The 18,875-nt window shown below is 34.5% G+C and overlaps 1 protein-coding gene across 6 annotated transcripts in view; it reads right to left on the bottom strand.

Moving 5' to 3' along the window:
* CPLANE1 (ciliogenesis and planar polarity effector 1) overlaps nucleotides 1–18,875 on the bottom strand; it is a 62,281-nt gene that overhangs the window by 13,577 nt on the left and 29,829 nt on the right. For 5 of the 6 annotated variants that reach the window (XR_004843102.1, XR_004843103.1, XM_035902649.1 and 2 more), the window contains exons 27-42: nucleotides 17,735–17,898; nucleotides 16,631–16,767; nucleotides 15,973–16,055; nucleotides 14,169–14,251; nucleotides 12,643–12,711; nucleotides 10,912–11,104; nucleotides 10,071–10,310; nucleotides 9,120–9,884; nucleotides 8,102–8,268; nucleotides 6,637–6,769; nucleotides 5,654–5,708; nucleotides 4,440–4,547; nucleotides 3,559–3,651; nucleotides 2,357–2,469; nucleotides 1,913–2,111; nucleotides 1,385–1,629 (exon numbers count right to left, since the gene is read on the bottom strand). Coding sequence is in view for 4 of the 6 variants with exons in the window: in XM_035902649.1 (XP_035758542.1) it covers nucleotides 1,385–1,629; nucleotides 1,913–2,111; nucleotides 2,357–2,469; nucleotides 3,559–3,651; nucleotides 4,440–4,547; nucleotides 5,654–5,708; nucleotides 6,637–6,769; nucleotides 8,102–8,268; nucleotides 9,120–9,884; nucleotides 10,071–10,310; nucleotides 10,912–11,104; nucleotides 12,643–12,711; nucleotides 14,169–14,251; nucleotides 15,973–16,055; nucleotides 16,631–16,767; nucleotides 17,735–17,898 (2,847 nt within the window). In the remaining 2 variants the exon portion in view is untranslated. The remainder of the gene's footprint in view (nucleotides 1–1,384; nucleotides 1,630–1,912; nucleotides 2,112–2,356; nucleotides 2,470–3,558; nucleotides 3,652–4,439; nucleotides 4,548–5,653; nucleotides 5,709–6,636; nucleotides 6,770–8,101; nucleotides 8,269–9,119; nucleotides 9,885–10,070; nucleotides 10,311–10,911; nucleotides 11,105–12,642; nucleotides 12,712–14,168; nucleotides 14,252–15,972; nucleotides 16,056–16,630; nucleotides 16,768–17,734; nucleotides 17,899–18,875) is intronic. The other variant, XM_035902648.1, reaches the window with a different exon arrangement.

Here is an 18,875-nt window from a genome sequence, read left to right on the forward strand (position 1 = left end):
TTTTAATTTTAAAAATAGCTGAAGCTTTCCAATATATCTTACCTAAAAATGTAGAAATAAAAATATTTCCATATTCTTCATAAGTCAGGAGTTTCCTGAAGTTTAAAACTATAAAGTGAAGACTAACCTAGACAGAGACATTTTACTGAACATTATTCTTGCAAGGAACAGGCCTCAAAACTGATTTCTAATACATATGAAGTTGTTATCAAAGGAATGACCAACCGGTGTGAACTGAAATAAGGAAAAAAGGAAATGTGTATATCTTCAGGATTTGGCTAGATAACTGGAAGTTTTTTAATCCAAATGCAGTGAAATACTGAAATAAAGAAAGGATATGTAAAGATTTTTTTTTCACTACAGGCTTTAAAAATCTGGCTAGATAATAACCTTGATGATGGATAGAAGTGATTAAGTAATCCACCTTAGCGTAGTAACTGTTTGTAAGTGACACAATGATGTCCTTACATTTCTGTGAATACACGAACAACAGGGAATGGACACTGAGTTTGAATGATCATACAAAAAGTAGATGCTGTGGAATTACACAGTGCTACTGAATTCATTCTGTATTAAGCCAGGTCTACAGGAGCTGGAAATTGACTTAGTTTTCTTGAATTGCAAAGATTTATTTTTTTTTTTTTTACAGCTAGGTAAAATCAGAACCTACTGGCTCATTCTTAGATTAGGCACTCCTAGTTTGCTCTAAACTTAGTAAAAAAGCCAAAGTAACATGAAGAAATAATTGCCAGCATTTCCTTTCATACAAACCTTAAGTCAGCACACATGAAGTTTTCAGCAAATGAAACTAGATATCATGTTAAGATATTAGATATAGTATTATTTTCAATAGTCTGATGAAAATTTTTATCATTATCTCTGTCATGATCTATAAAATAGTAATGCCTGAATAGGATCATCTGAATGCACTATGTCCAAAAGGCATCGATTTTACTTCTATATTTAGGTTTATAAAGATGTTAAAAATGCAAATACTTTGTGAAATAAATAGGAACAGGTTCCAGAAATAGTCACATAATATTCTGCAGAGGCACAACTGCCAAAATCTTTACCAAAAAGGTCTCCTGCTCAGCCTGAACTTTTGTGCTATTCCATTTTCCCAGTTACAGAGAAATTAAATATATTCTGCCCAATCACTAAATAACATCACCATTCTGGCCAGCATTTGGCCCACTGTAAGTAACCATGTCAGCCAACAGATGCAGCACTAAAAGTGAAAGAACTGTGTATTATTATCAATTTCTCTCAACATACACTAAGCAGATTTGAAAATACGTAATTCCAAAATGTAAGTTTTGACTTTAGATGAAAGACCTTAAAAAATAAACTGTTTCAGACACAACAGTTAGCAGTCAGAACTCACCAGTTTGGTATTTCTGAAATCCTCCTCCATATTTTCTGTTATGTTCTGTAGTGTATGTAATTGCATATCCATTTCCTGCTGCTTTGTGGAGAAGTATTCTTTTCCAATTACTTTGGATGGAAGCCCTGAAGGAGGAAAAGTTCTGTCATCTTCATGTACTATGTTCCAAGTTACATTATCTCGAGCAGGATCTGACTTCTTTTCTTCCTTTTGTACTTGGCTTGATACAATTTTCAGATGATAGTCTTGCAATGAAAAAAAAAATAAAAGAGTGAACCAACATAACTGAATAAACTGCAAACATTTAAGTACTGCAAGTCATTAGGCATAGCTGTGGTATACCTATATAGTATGTTTTAGGAGGCAGGAATCATCACAAAAGAAGACAAATTTATAAATGTTTTGATGTGTAAGACTAAAAAGGCAGGAGGCAAGTTGGGGAAAGGCTACAGGTTTTCTGTGGGACTTAAAAATATTATAACAAAAGTGTATAGCTGTTTTTTCTGATTTAAAACTGAAATGGTTTACCTTTCTTCTGAAGTGCCTCAAGTGGAATTGCATTAGTAACAGAATCTACCATGTGATGAAGTTTTGCAGTAGATGGAATTTCAAACTTCTCATTTTGCTGTGTAGTAGCTATCTCTTCTGCAGACTCAGGTATCATGGGCAAATTGTTAAGTATGTCACTGTCTTCAATGTCAATCACACTGATATATTCACGCTCACTCTAAACAAGAACAAGATCATGAAGAATTATACAGCATGTGCTTTGTATACTTTGTTAACCATTTCCTGTGTTTACCTCTTACCACTTTGAGTTGAAAGGCTTTTTGTTTTGGAGACAAAATAACTACAATCTTCCCTACAGTATTATACAACCAACTAATCCAGATATAAAGAACCCAAATTCAAGAGGTAAGACAAATAGTACACTTAAAATTATTTTAACCATATGTTCATTGGGCCACTAACCGAATCAGGTGCATCTGACACAAAGGATGGTAAAAGTCTCTCATTCACTTCAGTGGGGAATCTCAGGTTTAAATACATGTCTGGTGGTAATCTCTCAGGGGCACTAGAAGATTCTATGAGAAAAGAATAATAGTCAGTATTATATTTACAGTAGAAGCCATGAAACTTCAGACAAACTATTTGGAAACAGGTCTGCATTCTCTAAGTGATAAGAAAAGCTTTGATTAGCATTTCTTTTAAAAATAGACTATGTAGCTTAATAGGTTTCTTTAATGTTTGCTTCTAACAATACACTACTACATTATTTTTTCATTTGGTGATAAATTAGCAGAAAAGTATTTAAAAGATTAAAATCAAAGCAACATGCTGCAGTCTAAATTGCTATTAATTTCCAATTCCCTCCTGAATAGGTTAAAAAAAAACCTGCATCTTTATTTGATCCAAATAGATGATACTACTCAGCTAGAAAGACTTCTAATAAACTATCTGCAAAGAAGTCATATGATATAATAAAATAATCTTCCACATGGAACAACACTGTTGAATTTAAAAGAAAGGAAAAATTAATATGCTCACATGGTACCACAGGGAGAATTCGGTACCAAAGTATTTTATGTAGTACAACTTATCAGTGACTTATAAAATGGGTGGACAAAACCCAAACCAAAATAAATCTTCTTTAGCCCAAAATCAAAGTTACTTTCTATTTTTTGTTCTACAAACTGACCCAAAAGATGACTGATTGGGAATAAAATTCCTACCTGAGACTGGAACTTGGCGTATAGCTATTACACAACTTAGCAGATGCATGGAACAACTGTATAATTAGCTGAGCTACTACAGCTCGATTTCACGTGGAGCTGTGATCTGTCTTAACATCCCACTGGTCGCTCCACTTGGTCTACATAATACCAACTCCCCAAGATTAAGCAGCACTAAAATCAAGCTAAAATCCGCAAATGTACCTTCTCACACAGGAATACAAAAGCCTAGGTACACTGCACCATGAAAAATTTCAGCCAAACTTTTCATAAACAGTATTTTAATTATTTCACATTTCGTTTCAAGAAGTCAGATAAATTACCATCTTCTTATGTATATCCTGCACTAAGCTACCTCATGTACAAAAACCATGTTAAAGTTCTAGTATTTTTATAGACTTGCCAAACAACTAATGAAGTAGAGAAAGACTGAAGCCACACCTGACACGGGAACAGACATGACTGATTCATTTTTCTGAACTTCAGGAACCTCATTTCCAGCACTGTTTCCAACATCCTGGTATGATTTGAGCACTTGATAGGAAAAAAAAAAAACCAAAACCAAAATGCATGAATGTCACTAACCATTTCCCCTTGGATTATGGGGATTTTATTCTGCTCCCCGTCCCTGTTTTACAGCTCAGGGGACTGGGTACCCTGAGAACAACTGCTCTGACTAGTAAAGACTGAGGCAAAGAAGGCATTAAGTACCTCAGCCTTTTCCTTGTCTCTTGTCATTGTGTTTCCCCCTGCATTGAATAAAGGAATGAGAGTCTCCTTAGCCTTCCTTCTGTTGCTCATGTATTTATAGAAACATTTTGTATTGTCTTTTATGGCAGTAGCCAGATTAATTTCTACTTGGGATTTGGCCCTTCTCATTTTCTTCCTGCATAACCTCATTACATTCTTGCAATCCTCCTGAGTTGCCTGCACCTTCCTCCAAACGTCATAAACTCTCCTTTTTTTTCCCCAGAGTTTCAGCCAAAGCTCGCTGTTCAGCCAGGCTGGTCTTCTCCCCTCCGCCCCCCCCGCCTTTTTTTTTCCAGAAAAAGTCACAGCAGAACTGACTTACAAAAAGTATCTGGAGACTCTTACATAATTGCATCAGTAATATTTTTATTTATAGTTATTATAGCTTACATTTTATGATTTATATTCTAATATCTTCTCTTTAATACTTTTTGAAACAGAAAGTTACAGCACAAAAAACTGTTTTTCCCTTTAAAAACTTACTCCATTTTGGAAACTGACCAAATATCACAATTAACAGGAAGCAATACCAGAAATAGTTGGTTGCTGTAGGTCACACAGGTAGCACTTACCTGGGAGAGTGTTTGTACTTGCATCTTGAGTTTCTGCTGGTTTTTTTCCTGTAGAAGCCATGTAATGTAGGTCTGCTGAGGTACTAATTGCTTCTTCCCCCGTTGTGTCTAAAATGTGATAATACATAATAGATGTCTACAAATAATTTAAGAATCAAAAATCTATGAAAGCAATGATAATAACTAAAAACTAAGGGCTCCAGCAGATTTATCATTGCTGACAGATAAATTTAATTTCTCTAAGCATACTTCATGAATGATTTCAAGAAAATTTGTACTACCTGCCATATGTGAATATGCAACTGTACTGAAACTTACAGTTTTACATTGAATTAATATCAAGGCTCAGTTTGGATGTGCAATTTTTAAATGAAATGCTAGTATGCTTATGCTGTACAATAGCAATTTGTTTCCTATTTTAAAAGGGGGAAGTATTTATGATATGTATACCTTTATTTCTTTACTGATGTTTCTACAGAGCTTTGCAAGCCAGTATTTCTCTAAAGCTGAATTTCAGAAAACAGATTGCATTTTGTCTTCTGATAGGACTAAATATTGTGCTGAATTAATGTACTAGAAAGAAATAAATCTTTCTATGGGCATGGTCTTCATTTTGCAAGCTAGAAATATTATAAACATTTGGTTTCTTTTAAAAGAGCCTTAAATTTTCTGTAATTAGAAGATGCAGGCAAATAAAATTAGAATCACATCCTTTAAAAACAAATAAACTGATTTAGAGTTTAGAAGTACTGTTTACAGCATTCTTCTGGTGAATCACATGAACAGAAATCACTGAACCATAGTTACTGAAAATCACTCAACACACTATTATTTTGTGAAGTCCATTTTTTATAAACATAAATACAAGATTAACACTTATTTTTAAGAAAATGTAAAATACCTCTATAATTTTCAGAAGAATTATTCTGAGTTTACAGGTAATTGATATGAGATCCTATATTTGCCTGCATGTCTCTCTAAACCAATCCCCTAAAAACTGACTATTCCAAAAAAAGACTGAATATCTGTTGTATGACCTCAAAGGTTTTCTGTGGCAAGATCCCAGAAGCCATTATGTTTACAGCACAGCCACATACTACACAATTTGAGTTTTTAACATCTTGATGACTACACAATTTTCCTTTGAAATCTAACAAACATGTTCTGATTTATTTTATTTAAGCACCCAAAGCATTGAAAAGACTTGTACTTGCCCACTGAAGTGAAAAAACCATCCTGCAGGTTATATGTAGATTTTGCTTGTTGATCCTAAAAAAAGGAGAAAAAGAATTATCTTTAAAAAATAGTTCTAATGCCAATCAATGGGTTTCTTGATGCTGTTAACTTTTCAGTATACTACTTTTCTTACCCCCTTTTTTAATTCTTCTGATCCATTCCAACTTTGTGGAATTACTGACTACATAACATTCTTTCCCATAGGTACCTTGGGGTAATCTGCAGTAACACAAATTCCTCATTCTTCTTCAAGCTTATGCTATCTCTGCTGTACCACAATTAACATCTCCCAGGTCTGGTGAGGCTCTCCAGCTGCTGTGCTGGACGGGGAAGTCTCAAAGAAGGTATAGTGTGGACCAGAAATAGAGCTTCCTGCTCCGGCTTTAAAACTGGTAGTGTTCTAGCTTGAAATCCAGTACTTGCAATTATAACCCTCAAATTACATTAAAAAATAACAAAAAGGCCTAGGCAGTAGAAGTGCATAAATCAAACCCCAGCTTGATGAAGACTTTTTCTTCTCAGTTTCTTAGCTGCGAGAGAACTGAGACCTCAAGCTCCGCAGCCTCGCTCTTATATTGTCGTCATCTAGCCTGATGTGAAAAGAGTAATGCCTGGGTCATTTGTCCTAGCATTACTGCTAGGCTAAACATAGGTTTGGTGGGGTTTTCTTAAGCAATTAGCGTTTGTGTATATATTTACTTTAAATGTACATACAGACAAATATCCTGTCAAAATAGACAAGTTCATGTCCCAGGAAAAACAAAAGCAACCTTGGAATACTTTACAAAAATAAATCTCATGTTTACAGGACATGCAAGTAGATGACTGAAAGATGTATATTCTTTCTAGGCTAGAGCCTGGAAGAGATTTAAATGATTGTTTTGGTTTACAGTTTCCTGCTTCTTTCTCTCCTGTTAATACTTGAATGCAAAAAGGCAAAGAAAAAAACATTTTTCTATACCCCAGTCCCTGATTCAACAACCGTCACTGTATCACAAATACTGATGATGGAGTCATCTGGGCAGAAGGAAACACTTCTTTCTCTCTTCTTTTCCTCCTTCTCTTTCATTTGTTTGTTATCACGCCTCTTTTGTCTGTCAACATATTAATTACAAACAAAAAATAAGAACTGCACTGAAATAATAATAATACCGATCATTGTTTTCTAAGAAATATTACTATTAAGAAATAGATAGTGAAATAAAGGTGGAAAAGACCTTTGCATACAGATCAGTTCAAAGCACTACTTTTGCCTGCCAGAAATCTACATAAAATTGTTGCAGGAACTCATAAAAATACTAAACAATCACACAAAAATCTCTTAATTGTCTAATAAGCTATTTCTATGAAATACTATGAACTGTGTAACACCCTATATCTGTATTTTGTGTATGATAAAATAATCATTGCTACAGAAAATGCCTGTAAGGAATCTGTAAGAAAAACTTCAGCAAGAAGCAAACTTCTGCTACCACTGAAACTTTCTAATTAACTATTTTACTAAAAAATTTGCAGATTTTCTTTAATATCTGCTAAGTAAGATAAGACAACAATTGTAGCTTCAAGCATTTCAGCTGGTAATATCAAAATGGGTATTCTAAACTCCAGCTGCAGTTACTTATATATCAATTGTTTTTCAGCTTAAGAGTGAAAAACTCATCTTAGAGTCTGTGTTGCGAATTGCCAGAGTTAAAAGCATCATAACCAGAAGGAAGTGTTGTGTTCTAGATGCAACGATGCCATTAACTCTTCTATGGAAAATACAGATTTGTAAAACGTCAGGAATCTACTGACATTATAGAAGAACTTAATAAAAATATGCATGCAGCTTAAACAAATTGTTTTAACTGCTTATGCAATCAAATAACAAAGAATAAATCAGATCTCCAAAGTCATGAATAACTTACATAGTAAATCAAAATAAAATAAAATATCCTTCCAGCAGAAATTTTGCTAATCACTGCCTGGATTCAGAAACACAGCCTAGATCTTGAATTATACTGAAAGAGCGACCTTGAATTATACTGAAAGAGCATAACCCTTTCCTTCTTGAAGATTACTACTAACAGTAACAACATGCAGTGCAGACAGTAGCCTATTACGATTCATTGTGTAAGCAGCAAAGCATTTCATAAACAGTATATAGCAAACATCCAGGTGACAGGACTTCAAACCACAGACACCAGTATGAAAAATATTTCCCCTTGAACCTTCTTCCAATCAGCCTGCTAACAGCAACAACCTCTTCATGCCCTAATGCTATACTTATCCTGCTGTGCCTTTACTAATATTTGCTCCAACAGAATTACATTCAATCCCACTTTATTTGAAGCTGTTGCAAAACTGCCAGTGATTTCAAAAGCTAGAAAGTACAGGTTACCAGTAAGTCTTTCAAAATGAAGACCCATTTTAAAAGTTTGGCTTGCCTTTTTCTATTACTCTGCACATCTCTTAGTTCAAATGGTTTGACATCAGCTTTTAGTAACTGGATAGGTTCAGTGTTGTCTTGTCCAAAGGTAGTACTGGGCACAGTATGATGCTGGTGGCGTTGTTCAAATGCAATGAGATCTTCAAGTGGAATGAGTTTTGGTGCCTGGAAGTGTTCAGAGAGAGAAAGAAGCAAAAATGAAACAATGATAAAGGAAACAGACAGGGGAACCCTAGTCAGACTGGATGAACAGAGCAGATCCAGCTTGGATCTCAGTTATACAAACACAGCTCCTGTAGCGATTTGTGGAGAAAGTGAAAATGTATTAGCAGCATCAGACCAGAATCTCAGCTAATGTGTACATGTGTGAACTACTTTTTGAAAGTAAACTAAATGATAATAAATTCTCTCCACAAAACATATTTCACTAATATTTGCATTTCTAATGTATGTAGTTGAGGATGAAAGTAGAAACCATGCAATGTAGACAAGGACTGAAGAAGCAGTTTTCAAGGAAAAATGTTTCCATTCTTTTCAACTGGAATGGGCAAGCATATGAGAGTTTACCAGAACAACATTTTTCAAAATGTCAGGTTCTCAGCAACCAGAAGATAAGGTTTTCTTACCACGCCTAAAAGCATTCCATTTCTGCCCTTACAAAAAACCAATTTCTTCCATTTAAATTTCTGTAGAAACAGAACTGGTTTTTACCACATAAATATTATCCAACATTTTAGACAGTAAATTCCTTACATTCATTATTAATGGGCTGAATGTTGAAGAACTATGGAATATGGAATCAATCTAAAGCTGTAAAAAAACACTTCCAAGCTTGCAGCTTGCCTCATATTGACATGCCAGTAAGGAGGTCCCTTAGTTCCAGACCCCTTCTGGTAGCTGTGCTGAACACTTCCAAATTCCATACTCTGGAAACATAAACCTATTTTGATGAATAAAAAACCATGAAACTGAAAAAACCCTACAGTTTAGAAAAATGTATTATTAAAATGCAGTACCTTAATTTTTGGAGGTAAACTAGCATGGAGTAGTGATATTCCAGTCTGCTGTAGCATTTCTCTGCAGTCACTCTCCTTTGTTACAGGTTTAACCGGTATTACAGTAGTAGTGATAGGCTGTCTTACAACTGACGGAAGTCTAGGTACTGGGTCAAGTGGCAAGTGCAACAGTGGAATACCAGCCAGGTTCTGAGTGGTCAGTGCTTTGTCCACATTCACATGTGCAGAGAACTGCTGCTGAGGTGAAACTTCTTGCTGTTGTGAAACTTCTTGCTGTCCTTCATACTGATCTAGATTCAGGTGTTTGGGAGGTCCTTTATGCACAGTTTCTGCCCATCTTTTCTCTTTCTCATGCGTTTGCCTTGGGATGTCAGGGTCATACCCACTCATGTTCAAATCTGCTGTTGACTTACTCTTTCTTGGTATGTATGACTGATGGTTCCATAAGGAATCTGATGAACTCCAAGCTACTCGTGGTACTGGGGGTGGTCTAGCAAAAGCTGATGACATTTCTATTGGATGTAAAAATGTCGGTTTGAAATGATAACCTGATTCGAGCTTAAGCAAAGGAAATCCATTTGAGTAATTCAGGTTTTTTTCAATAGGGATAAGCTTGGGTGTTTTCTGGACGTCTGAGAAAGGAGCTAGGAGATGAATTGGTTTAGCAGGTGCTGAAGAATGCAGATCTTGAGAGGGTGGCATAAATCCTGTTTCTCTGCTGTGGCTTTCTAATAGACTTAAAGAAAAATTCACATCCAGGTGATCCTAAATCAGAAAAGCAAAAAAGCCACCATTTACAAGTACCTTGAAATAGCAAACATGCACTAAATATGCGGAAAAATGGTAAAAATAATTTTTGTCTACAGCAATCACTACAAAAACATTTCCTAATTTAACAGGACAGATAACAGATCAGATATACAGAAGAGCCTGACACTTTGATATACCTACTTTTATATGGTCATTGTTGCTTTCACCTTTTAAACTATTCCTTGGTTGAAAATCAAAGTTCTTTTGACCAGGTTTTCCTTTATCTTCTTGAGTGGGCAGTTGTGTTTTCAGAGAGCCTTCATCAGTGTGTGCAGGCTGGCTTCCTTCCAGGTGAATGGATGGATACTGTGGCATATTTGGCACATTGGCAAAGGATGACTGCACTATTTGCATTAAGCTCATGAAGTTGATTTGCTGTAGCTGGATATACACACACAAAGTTAACACTGTAAACAACTTTAACAGGAATCTTAGCAAAAATTCTATGCACAGGCTATGTTATAACTGTTCATTAACCTGTTAATAGAGGTGACAAAATAAACAACATCCCCAAGTTTCAATAATGATTCAACTGTATGATTGTTTATTGTACTGGACTTTCTTTTAAGATACATTAAATGCCTGCCACAGACAGGTTATGCTAAAGCAAGACAAATTGCTTCCTATTTTTTTTTGCAGTTTGAGTAAATGTAAGGTCACATAGAATTGTCTCCATGTACTAACAAAATCTCAGTATAGCTGCATAGTTACTACAGCTTCAGAATTTTTCCTGTATTATTAGAGCACACTGCATTACATGAACTAAAACATACTCAAATTTTTATTATTATGTTACTCATTTTCTTGAGTCAAAAGTAAGAGTCAAGTCTAAAATATATGTTCACAGTAGTTTATGTGGAACTGGAAATCTCTTTGAAAAACAACCACACAGAGAATACCTTTAAAACAGCAATTATCCCCACTGTTTTAAATAACACAGTTTATACTGTGAACGCTGTTTTCAATAATGAGATGCTCTCACCTGAACTAACTTAAACATTTCATCTTGGAGCATCTGCCTGACAGTTTCTGATGTGTTTAGTTTCTCTTCTGCAGGGACTTCTTTCTTGACTTCTTGCTTCTTTGCACAAATGGAAGCACTGGAGGCAGCACTTGACATAGTTGACACAACAGTCTGAGAAGGCTGACCATCATTTAGAGAAATCTCTGCATTACTTGAGAAGGAAAAGAACAAAACTGTTAAAAGTATTCATAGTCAGAACACCTATACTGATTGTCTTAAATCAATCCAGAAAATTTTAAAGATATCTTCATATTTCTAAAGCATAATTAATTTGTAGGAACAATTTAGTAATTAACACTGCACAATCTTCTTTGGAGAGCATGTATGACATATTTTTCCTAATGCTTCCTAATACACTGAATGAAAAACAGTAGTAAAAACATAAGAACTTTCTGATTTTTTAGTCACAAGGGTATCTGGAATGTTATCTTCACTAGAGATACTGTCAGAAAACAATGATTTGACAGAAAGAGGGCCTAGTTAGTCATAAAACCAAACAGCTGGTGGAAAATAGAGAAGAACATTATTGACTGAAATAAGAGATGGCAGATTCATGTTCATTTAAATAATTAAATAGGCCTTTATATATTTGGATTTAAAAATCAACAACAAAATTTCAGATCTGAAAACAATTACAATTAAAATAACATGTGCCAGATAATACAATATACTGAATTTTCTCACAGAGATAATTAGATCTTACAGTAGGTAAAGACAATTAAGTAGTTTAAGTCCTTACATGAAGAACAGAGGGCTAGAATTTACATTAAGTTATAAAGAAACTGAAGGGCTTTACCTAAATCAACAGAAATTGACCCAAAAGACATTTCTCTATTTAAGAAAAATGCTGACATAGCTATGGGTACAGGCAACCTTTGGAGGATTTTTGACAACTGAACAGGATGGCCTCCAAGCATGTAAAGAAACAGAAGTATAAAGCAATGGCTAGTGAGTAATTTGGATATGTAATATGTCTGAAGGGGCACAGGGAATCTTTTGGAAGAGAATTAGAATGTGAAAGCATGGCACAAACCCCTAGAAGTTAGATTTTTTTAAAATTTTTTTTAAAAAAGCTGGCATGAAAAACTCAAGATGAAATGAGACAAGACATACACAAAAATGGAATCCAAAGGGCTTCATACTTCAGACCTTCCTCTAAACTGAAAAAAACTCAGAGGACTGTTCTAGAAGTGAAAGCCAGAAATCAACTTCTGACCCTTTTTCCCAATTCCAAACTTCTTGCTGTTTATAGAAATATTATGCATGTGTTTATGGGAATCTAGCAATGGCTGTAGAAGTATACATTTTAACAAATTTATAAAAATACAAATGTATGTTATTGTTAGGTGTATTATGTAACAATGTATCTTCTATAGTAGTACCATATAATTACAAATGATTCTGTCTGGAACCAGAAAACAAAAGTATCACTTCTCTTGAAGTCTGGTAGCTAGAAATTAACGTTTGATTCATGTGATATTCTGGACAACATGCAAGAGTACATGATCCTCAAAGATTACAGTACAAAAAGGTGTCAGGGAAGGCTACTTAGTACTACAGTTTGCAGGTACAATATACTATACCTGCAAATATTTTGTAATCAAATCTACACATCATATTATTTCAGACTGAAAATTCAATAGGGTCAGTCCTTTTTTTAATATTTAAAACATTATAGGTTTATCTTACCTGGGAACTTCTGCATCTTGTTCTGAAGAGAGCGAGTGAGAAATAGTGCTAGTAACAACTTCAGTCATGCTATAAAGAAAGAAAAAACTAGTATTGTAAATACTACAATAATTTGTTACACTGTTTATTTTCATTTTATATCATTTATATGTGTGTGTATGTGTTTATATATAAATATAAAACCTCTTGAAAAAGTATTTAAACTAGTATGACATAAAATACCTGAAAGACACCTGATCAGAGCTATACTGATCTGCATTGCTTCAATTACTGCATTACATTGCAGTTTGAGCTGGTAAATACCCACATACATGCTTTGTCTCCCTAGCAATGAGAAACTGACACAAACAAAAGCACTGAGAAGGTTCGGCTAGTCAACATGAACAGCAGGCAAAAAAGAGGTTGATCTGAGTTGGCAAAGGAAAGGAAAACTCAGTTTAAGCAATACTGTTAATATCATTACAATCTGCATTCCTAAAAAAGAAAAACCAGTATCATAAGAAATCCTGGAGGGGGCATCTTAAGTGCAGTTGTTTTAGTTTCTTTCAAAACAAAAATATATCAGTTTAAAATAGGAGAGGATTCTAAGTCTTTCCAAAATGGGGCCATTTAAAAGTTCTCCACAAACATTATGTATACACAGGAATATTTATGTATATGCCAACACAATTAATAAGACTTTGTAAAAAAGATTTCATTATTACAAACAAATTTGGTGGAGTCAAGAAGATAGATAATTGAAATAATAAAAATAGGCTGTTACTTTTCTATCATTAAAACAAATGAAAAAATCTCAAAACACCAAGACTCCTTGTGGTAAATTTAGCAAACCTGTATTTACAGAATATAGATATTCTTCCCCTGAAAAACTTTGGAGAAATCAAACTAAGCAGTAGTCTTTTCAAACAGATGATTTGACAATCAGGTTCATGGACTGTTCCTATAATTTTACATACATTATATTATAAATGTAGATATATTTTAAAACATAAATTTTTAAAAATATCGTAATGAAGTGTGTGAAATACCTTCCTCCTCTTTCAGGAGCTAATAAGCTTATCACCCGTATTTATCTCACCTTATGCTTCCTAGACACCTACCTCTCTTTCTTCTATGTTGTGGAACAAATTAACTGTTAGTTTCCTAGAATCACTGCTCTCCACCTGTATTTAGCCTGAAGATGCTGCTTCTATTTCAAGTCTGGAGAAGCAATCGTGTATCTGAAAACTTTTCCAGTTATTCTCCATCCTTTACCCAGATACAAAATATACCTTCCCATAAACCACACCTCTTTTATTTGACCATTACTAAAATAATCACTCATCCACCCAGCACTTCGTATATGTGAAATGCCTGTATATGTGGGACAGGAGATGACTGAAATTTTGTTTCAAACTGTGAGTTTGTTGCTATAAACAACAGCAAGAACCCATTGAGACTCCATGGGATACCATAATTAACAAAACTGCTTCAGATCTTTAAATAAAGTCAAAAGGAGAATTAAAACAACAAAAAAAGTCTCTCACGCATTCTGTTCATCCTTTCCCTCCTTTGTTTTTTCCACCTTTTGGTCTTCCTGGGGACTATCTACATCTGAAATGGAGACGTGCTGGAATATAGAAAGATGCATTTGAACTTGTAAATTTTTATATCGCCCTTCTGCTTCAATGAAGCATTATTTTATTAGCCTAAGGCAAACATGCTGTTCATTAATCAGCCACTTGAAAAAATCTGTCTGAAAAGTAATCAAAACGACATACTTATCAGAGGACAGCTAAAGATTGGAAATAAGGAGATATCAGATTCATCTGAGCATCTTTCTTTTAAGTTATTTAAATTCATATCTATACAGCACCCTGGAAATACACTCTGCTAATCTTGCACCTCCTAGGTAAGGACGAAAACGTGGAAACAACCCTATTACACACAAACTATTTACAAACTAAAAAATTGAAACAAATGCAGGATTTTAGACATGCCACAGATTCACTACAGTAAAATGCACTACACAACGGAAGACCACAATATGTTTATTGTTTCTAACTCCTCTAACACCACTGAAACTACAGTACTACAGGCAAGTAAACTGATGCAACTCATATTTCAGCATAATAGCCCTTAGCCAATTTCAAAGAGAGGAGACTTATACCCGAAGATGATGCATGAAAAAACCAAGCCTTGCTTACACAGATCCAGCTTGAGTTTTCAGACAGGAGCAAAATGAACATCTTCATACATTTAATTTAAAAACAAGCAAGCATTCAAATAAGTGGTGGAATCTTTAATTAACCCCCGTGACAACTTCAGAGACAGCACACAGGGTTGTTTTTTTTTAAAAAAAAGGTTGTTAATACAGCTTCCTAGTAATACAAAATAACAAACCCACAAGAATCTGGTCTATTAACCAGAAGACCATATTTTGTTTGTTTTGTTTTTTCTTTATTTTACATGTTTTGGTACATATGTGTGCATACACAAACTTTATATACTTACATATATAAAAATATATAAGCTTTACATATATTTTATGTAGTGTTATAGATTATATAGATTTAATTGAGAGATATATAATTATATATATCAGAGAGAGAGAGGCATAGAAATATTTAGTTTTACAAACAATGAATCAGTTTTCAAAAGTGCTCACCACAGATCTCACTTTACTATTGTGTCCTGGTTTCGGCTGGGATAGAGTTACTTTTCCTCCTAGTAGCTGGCATAGTACTGTGGTTTGGGTTCAGGGTGTGAATAATGTTGGTAACACCCTGATGTTTTAGTTGTTGCTGAGCAGCTTACACTAAGTCAAGGACTTTTCAGCTTCTCATGCCTTCCCAGCGAGAAGCTGGGAGGGGGGGCACAGCCAAGACAGCTGACCCCAACTGGCCAAAGGGGTATCCCATACCATATGACATCATGCTTAATATATAAACTGGGGGGAGTTGGCCGAGGGCAGCAACTGCTGCTTGGGAACTGGCTGGGCATCACTCAGCAGGTGGTGAGCAATTGCATTGTGCATCACTTATTTTGTGTATTATTATTATTATTACTATTATCATCATCATCATTGTTAAATAATATGTTAATATATTTATACTTATAAATTTGTTATATATAACTTTATTCATTATATACATAATTATATAAATATATGGGTTAAACCACAACATGCTGTTTAATTACTGATTACTTATTATTGATTTAAGCAGAGAGAACAAAATCACCCATCCTAAAAACTTTAAGGCCTCTATTTCTGAAATACATTGAGGAATTCAGGATATTTTGAAGAGTATTCATAATAATTTGATGCTTCTATGCAAGACAGTAACTTGCCTTTACTCTTTGATGTTCTACAGGTTTGATCTTGACAGAGCTATTGGAGCTCTTTGGAGTTTCATATGGCTCTTCAAAGAACTCTACAAAACAAACACAATTACTCTAAATCAGAAAACTATGTGACATACAGCACTGTTATGTGATTTCTGTCAAGCAGTCACATTAATGCAATTTTTCCCTAGCAAGGAGAAAGTGGTTAAGAGATCTTTCAGCAAATTCAAAATCTCTGTTGATGCATGCACCAGAAGCAGGGGAGGGGAACCAATTTATTTTTCATGTTATTTTCATGGTATGAATATGATAAACTTAACCTATGCATACTCAGCTCCTACAATTTTAAAATCATATTTTACACACTTGCCTGACTATTTTTGGAATGAAAGTAAATGTTAGAATTAAGTATTAATATACATTGTCCTATCTCTATGGCAAAAAGAAATTATGTAAGTAAAAAAACTGATCAGAAAGTCTTGAGAAAACAATTGTATAGAATTTAGTTATAATATAAAATGAGTACAATAATATTTTCAATAGAACAATGAAAACTTACTTCAATTTTTTAATTAAATAAACAGAGGGGTATATAATCCTATTCAGGCAAAACTGCTGTTTTCTATATCAGACCACAGTAAAAGGATATACCATAAAAACAAACCTCCACTTTCCGATGTTACATCTAACTCCTCCTGAACAAATGGTCCCACTTCATTAATATCTTCAGTCATCTGAGATACGGAATAATCCCCATGATTAATTTCCTTCTTATCAAAATATTTTGACATTGTAGACATTCTGGTCGTTGGGATTACAAAAATAACAATAGAAATAATGTAAGTATCTGACTTAGTTTAAGTATGTTGTTCCTCTCAGATTGCAGGCTAGTGCATAACTGTAAAATAAACACTGCTGTGATATAATCAGTGTTCATGTAAATTTTCTCTCTGAATTTTACTTAAACCAAGATTAATATTTTTTTTTTGTATAGCTGTGATTTTTTAGTGGTTAGTGGTACAATCTTTCAGATAGGCTGTTTCCAGAAGAATGTAACCAACACATATGATCTAGCAAAAGTGGAAGACACAAACTGCACCATAATTTCAAAATCACCTGGCTAAGATTATATTTATCTCCCTCACAGAAACTTCCTTTATGAAAAAAATTTCTTGTCACAGAAGGCACACAATAATGTCTCAGAACAGTAATACCAAATGTCTGTTTTTTCTTTAGTGCAGCAGAAGATGAAGTGTCACAAAGCACTTCAGGTTGAGAGACCTCCATCTCCAGAACTGTGTAAGATATTAAGAAAATATTTACCGCCTTTTCCATCTATTTTTTGGACATGCACACATATGAGCATTACAGATCCAGGGAAAAATAAACTAATGCTGTGAACTCTCATCTCAACATAAGGAAAATTACAGTAATGAGAGTGGAAGTTATCTGAACTCTTTGAGAAAACGATGGTATCAACTATATCAGAAATCTGGATTCCATTTCCACATCACTAAGTTTATAAACAACCATTTACAATTCACTTCATACGCAACAGCTACATTGTTTTCTGCCTAGAAGTATGTCTGCTGATGGAGAATATTTAATCTGCTTCATGCAGCTGTAAACAATATGCATGAGTTTGACTTTGCACTCAGAATTAAACACTTATATAACATGTAGTAACAGTAGAACTCTTCATACTAACATGCTGCTCAGCCGAGGAATTATGACCAACTACAGTTCTTAGGTTAAAAAAAAAAAATACCCCAAACTGATTTCACAAAGATCATCATAGCCTTGTACATTCTGGACATCGTGTAGAGGACTGGCCACCACGGAAGAGCCTTCATCCATACCACCTTCTTTCTCTGTCCTAGACTGGGCTTCCGATAGAGATGTAAATTCTTTCAGACATGGATTATCCAGACTCTAATAATAATAATAACAATAATGAAAATTCACTAGTTATAAAAAGATACCTGATACTTTAAAAAACCCCAACAATTTCATATAGTATGTTTATGACTCAATATCACATAGTGTGTTTACGCTTAACTTCATATCCTTTTCTCTATTATAGATCTGAGAAATACTAGACTTACAGTTGGCTGTGGAACCTGAGTTTTTCCCCTGTTTACATTAAGTGAAGCAATGGTCCTCTGAATTTCCCAAAGGAAGCATAGGAGAGGTTTGTCAGCACCAGTTGAGCCTCAGTTGTGAAAAATGCTTTGTGACAATTAAATATACTCTATACAAAGATACACAGCAAGGTTTGGCCTTCATCACCCATAATACAAACTGGTATTAAACTACTCTAAATTATTATTACTGAAGGCAGTATGAGAGGCAAAAAGCCATACATAAACATGCAGTTAGACGCATGCACAAAATTTTGGCAGTAAGTTGTAAGTAAAATAAGGGTGGCACTTGTCAGAAAACAGGAAATACAAACCAAAACCAAGAGAAAACCTCTTTTCATCTGGGAGAAAAGCCTTCTCAAAAAAACCCCACAACCCTCTCCCCTCAAAGGTTTTCATGGAGACTTAATTAAAGAAGGTAAGTGATCCATATCAGGTTCTTCTGGCAAATCTCTCCTTTTACAATAACAAACATTCTCTAACTCTGTGTAACTGTCCTAGATAGAAATCCAAAATTCACTTTCACCAGTCTTTAATTAGTTTAAATACTTCTGTCAGACTGTAGCTGCACTATCCTCAAAGACAAATGAATCTATATTCAAGTCTCCCCAGATAAACTATTTCTTTATTCTTTGTCTTGCTTTTCCATACTCTATCTCCAATACTAGGTTTCTTCAAAGCTGATGTCTAAAACTAGACACAATGGCCTAACTTGTAGGAATTTGCTCAAATAATGTGGTATCTTGATAAATAAGTTGGATTTGAAAC

The sequence above is a fragment of the Egretta garzetta genome, unplaced genomic scaffold (genome assembly GCF_000687185.1).
Source record: "Egretta garzetta isolate BGI_Z169 unplaced genomic scaffold, ASM68718v1 scaffold59, whole genome shotgun sequence".
Classification (NCBI taxonomy): Eukaryota; Metazoa; Chordata; class Aves; order Pelecaniformes; family Ardeidae; genus Egretta; species Egretta garzetta.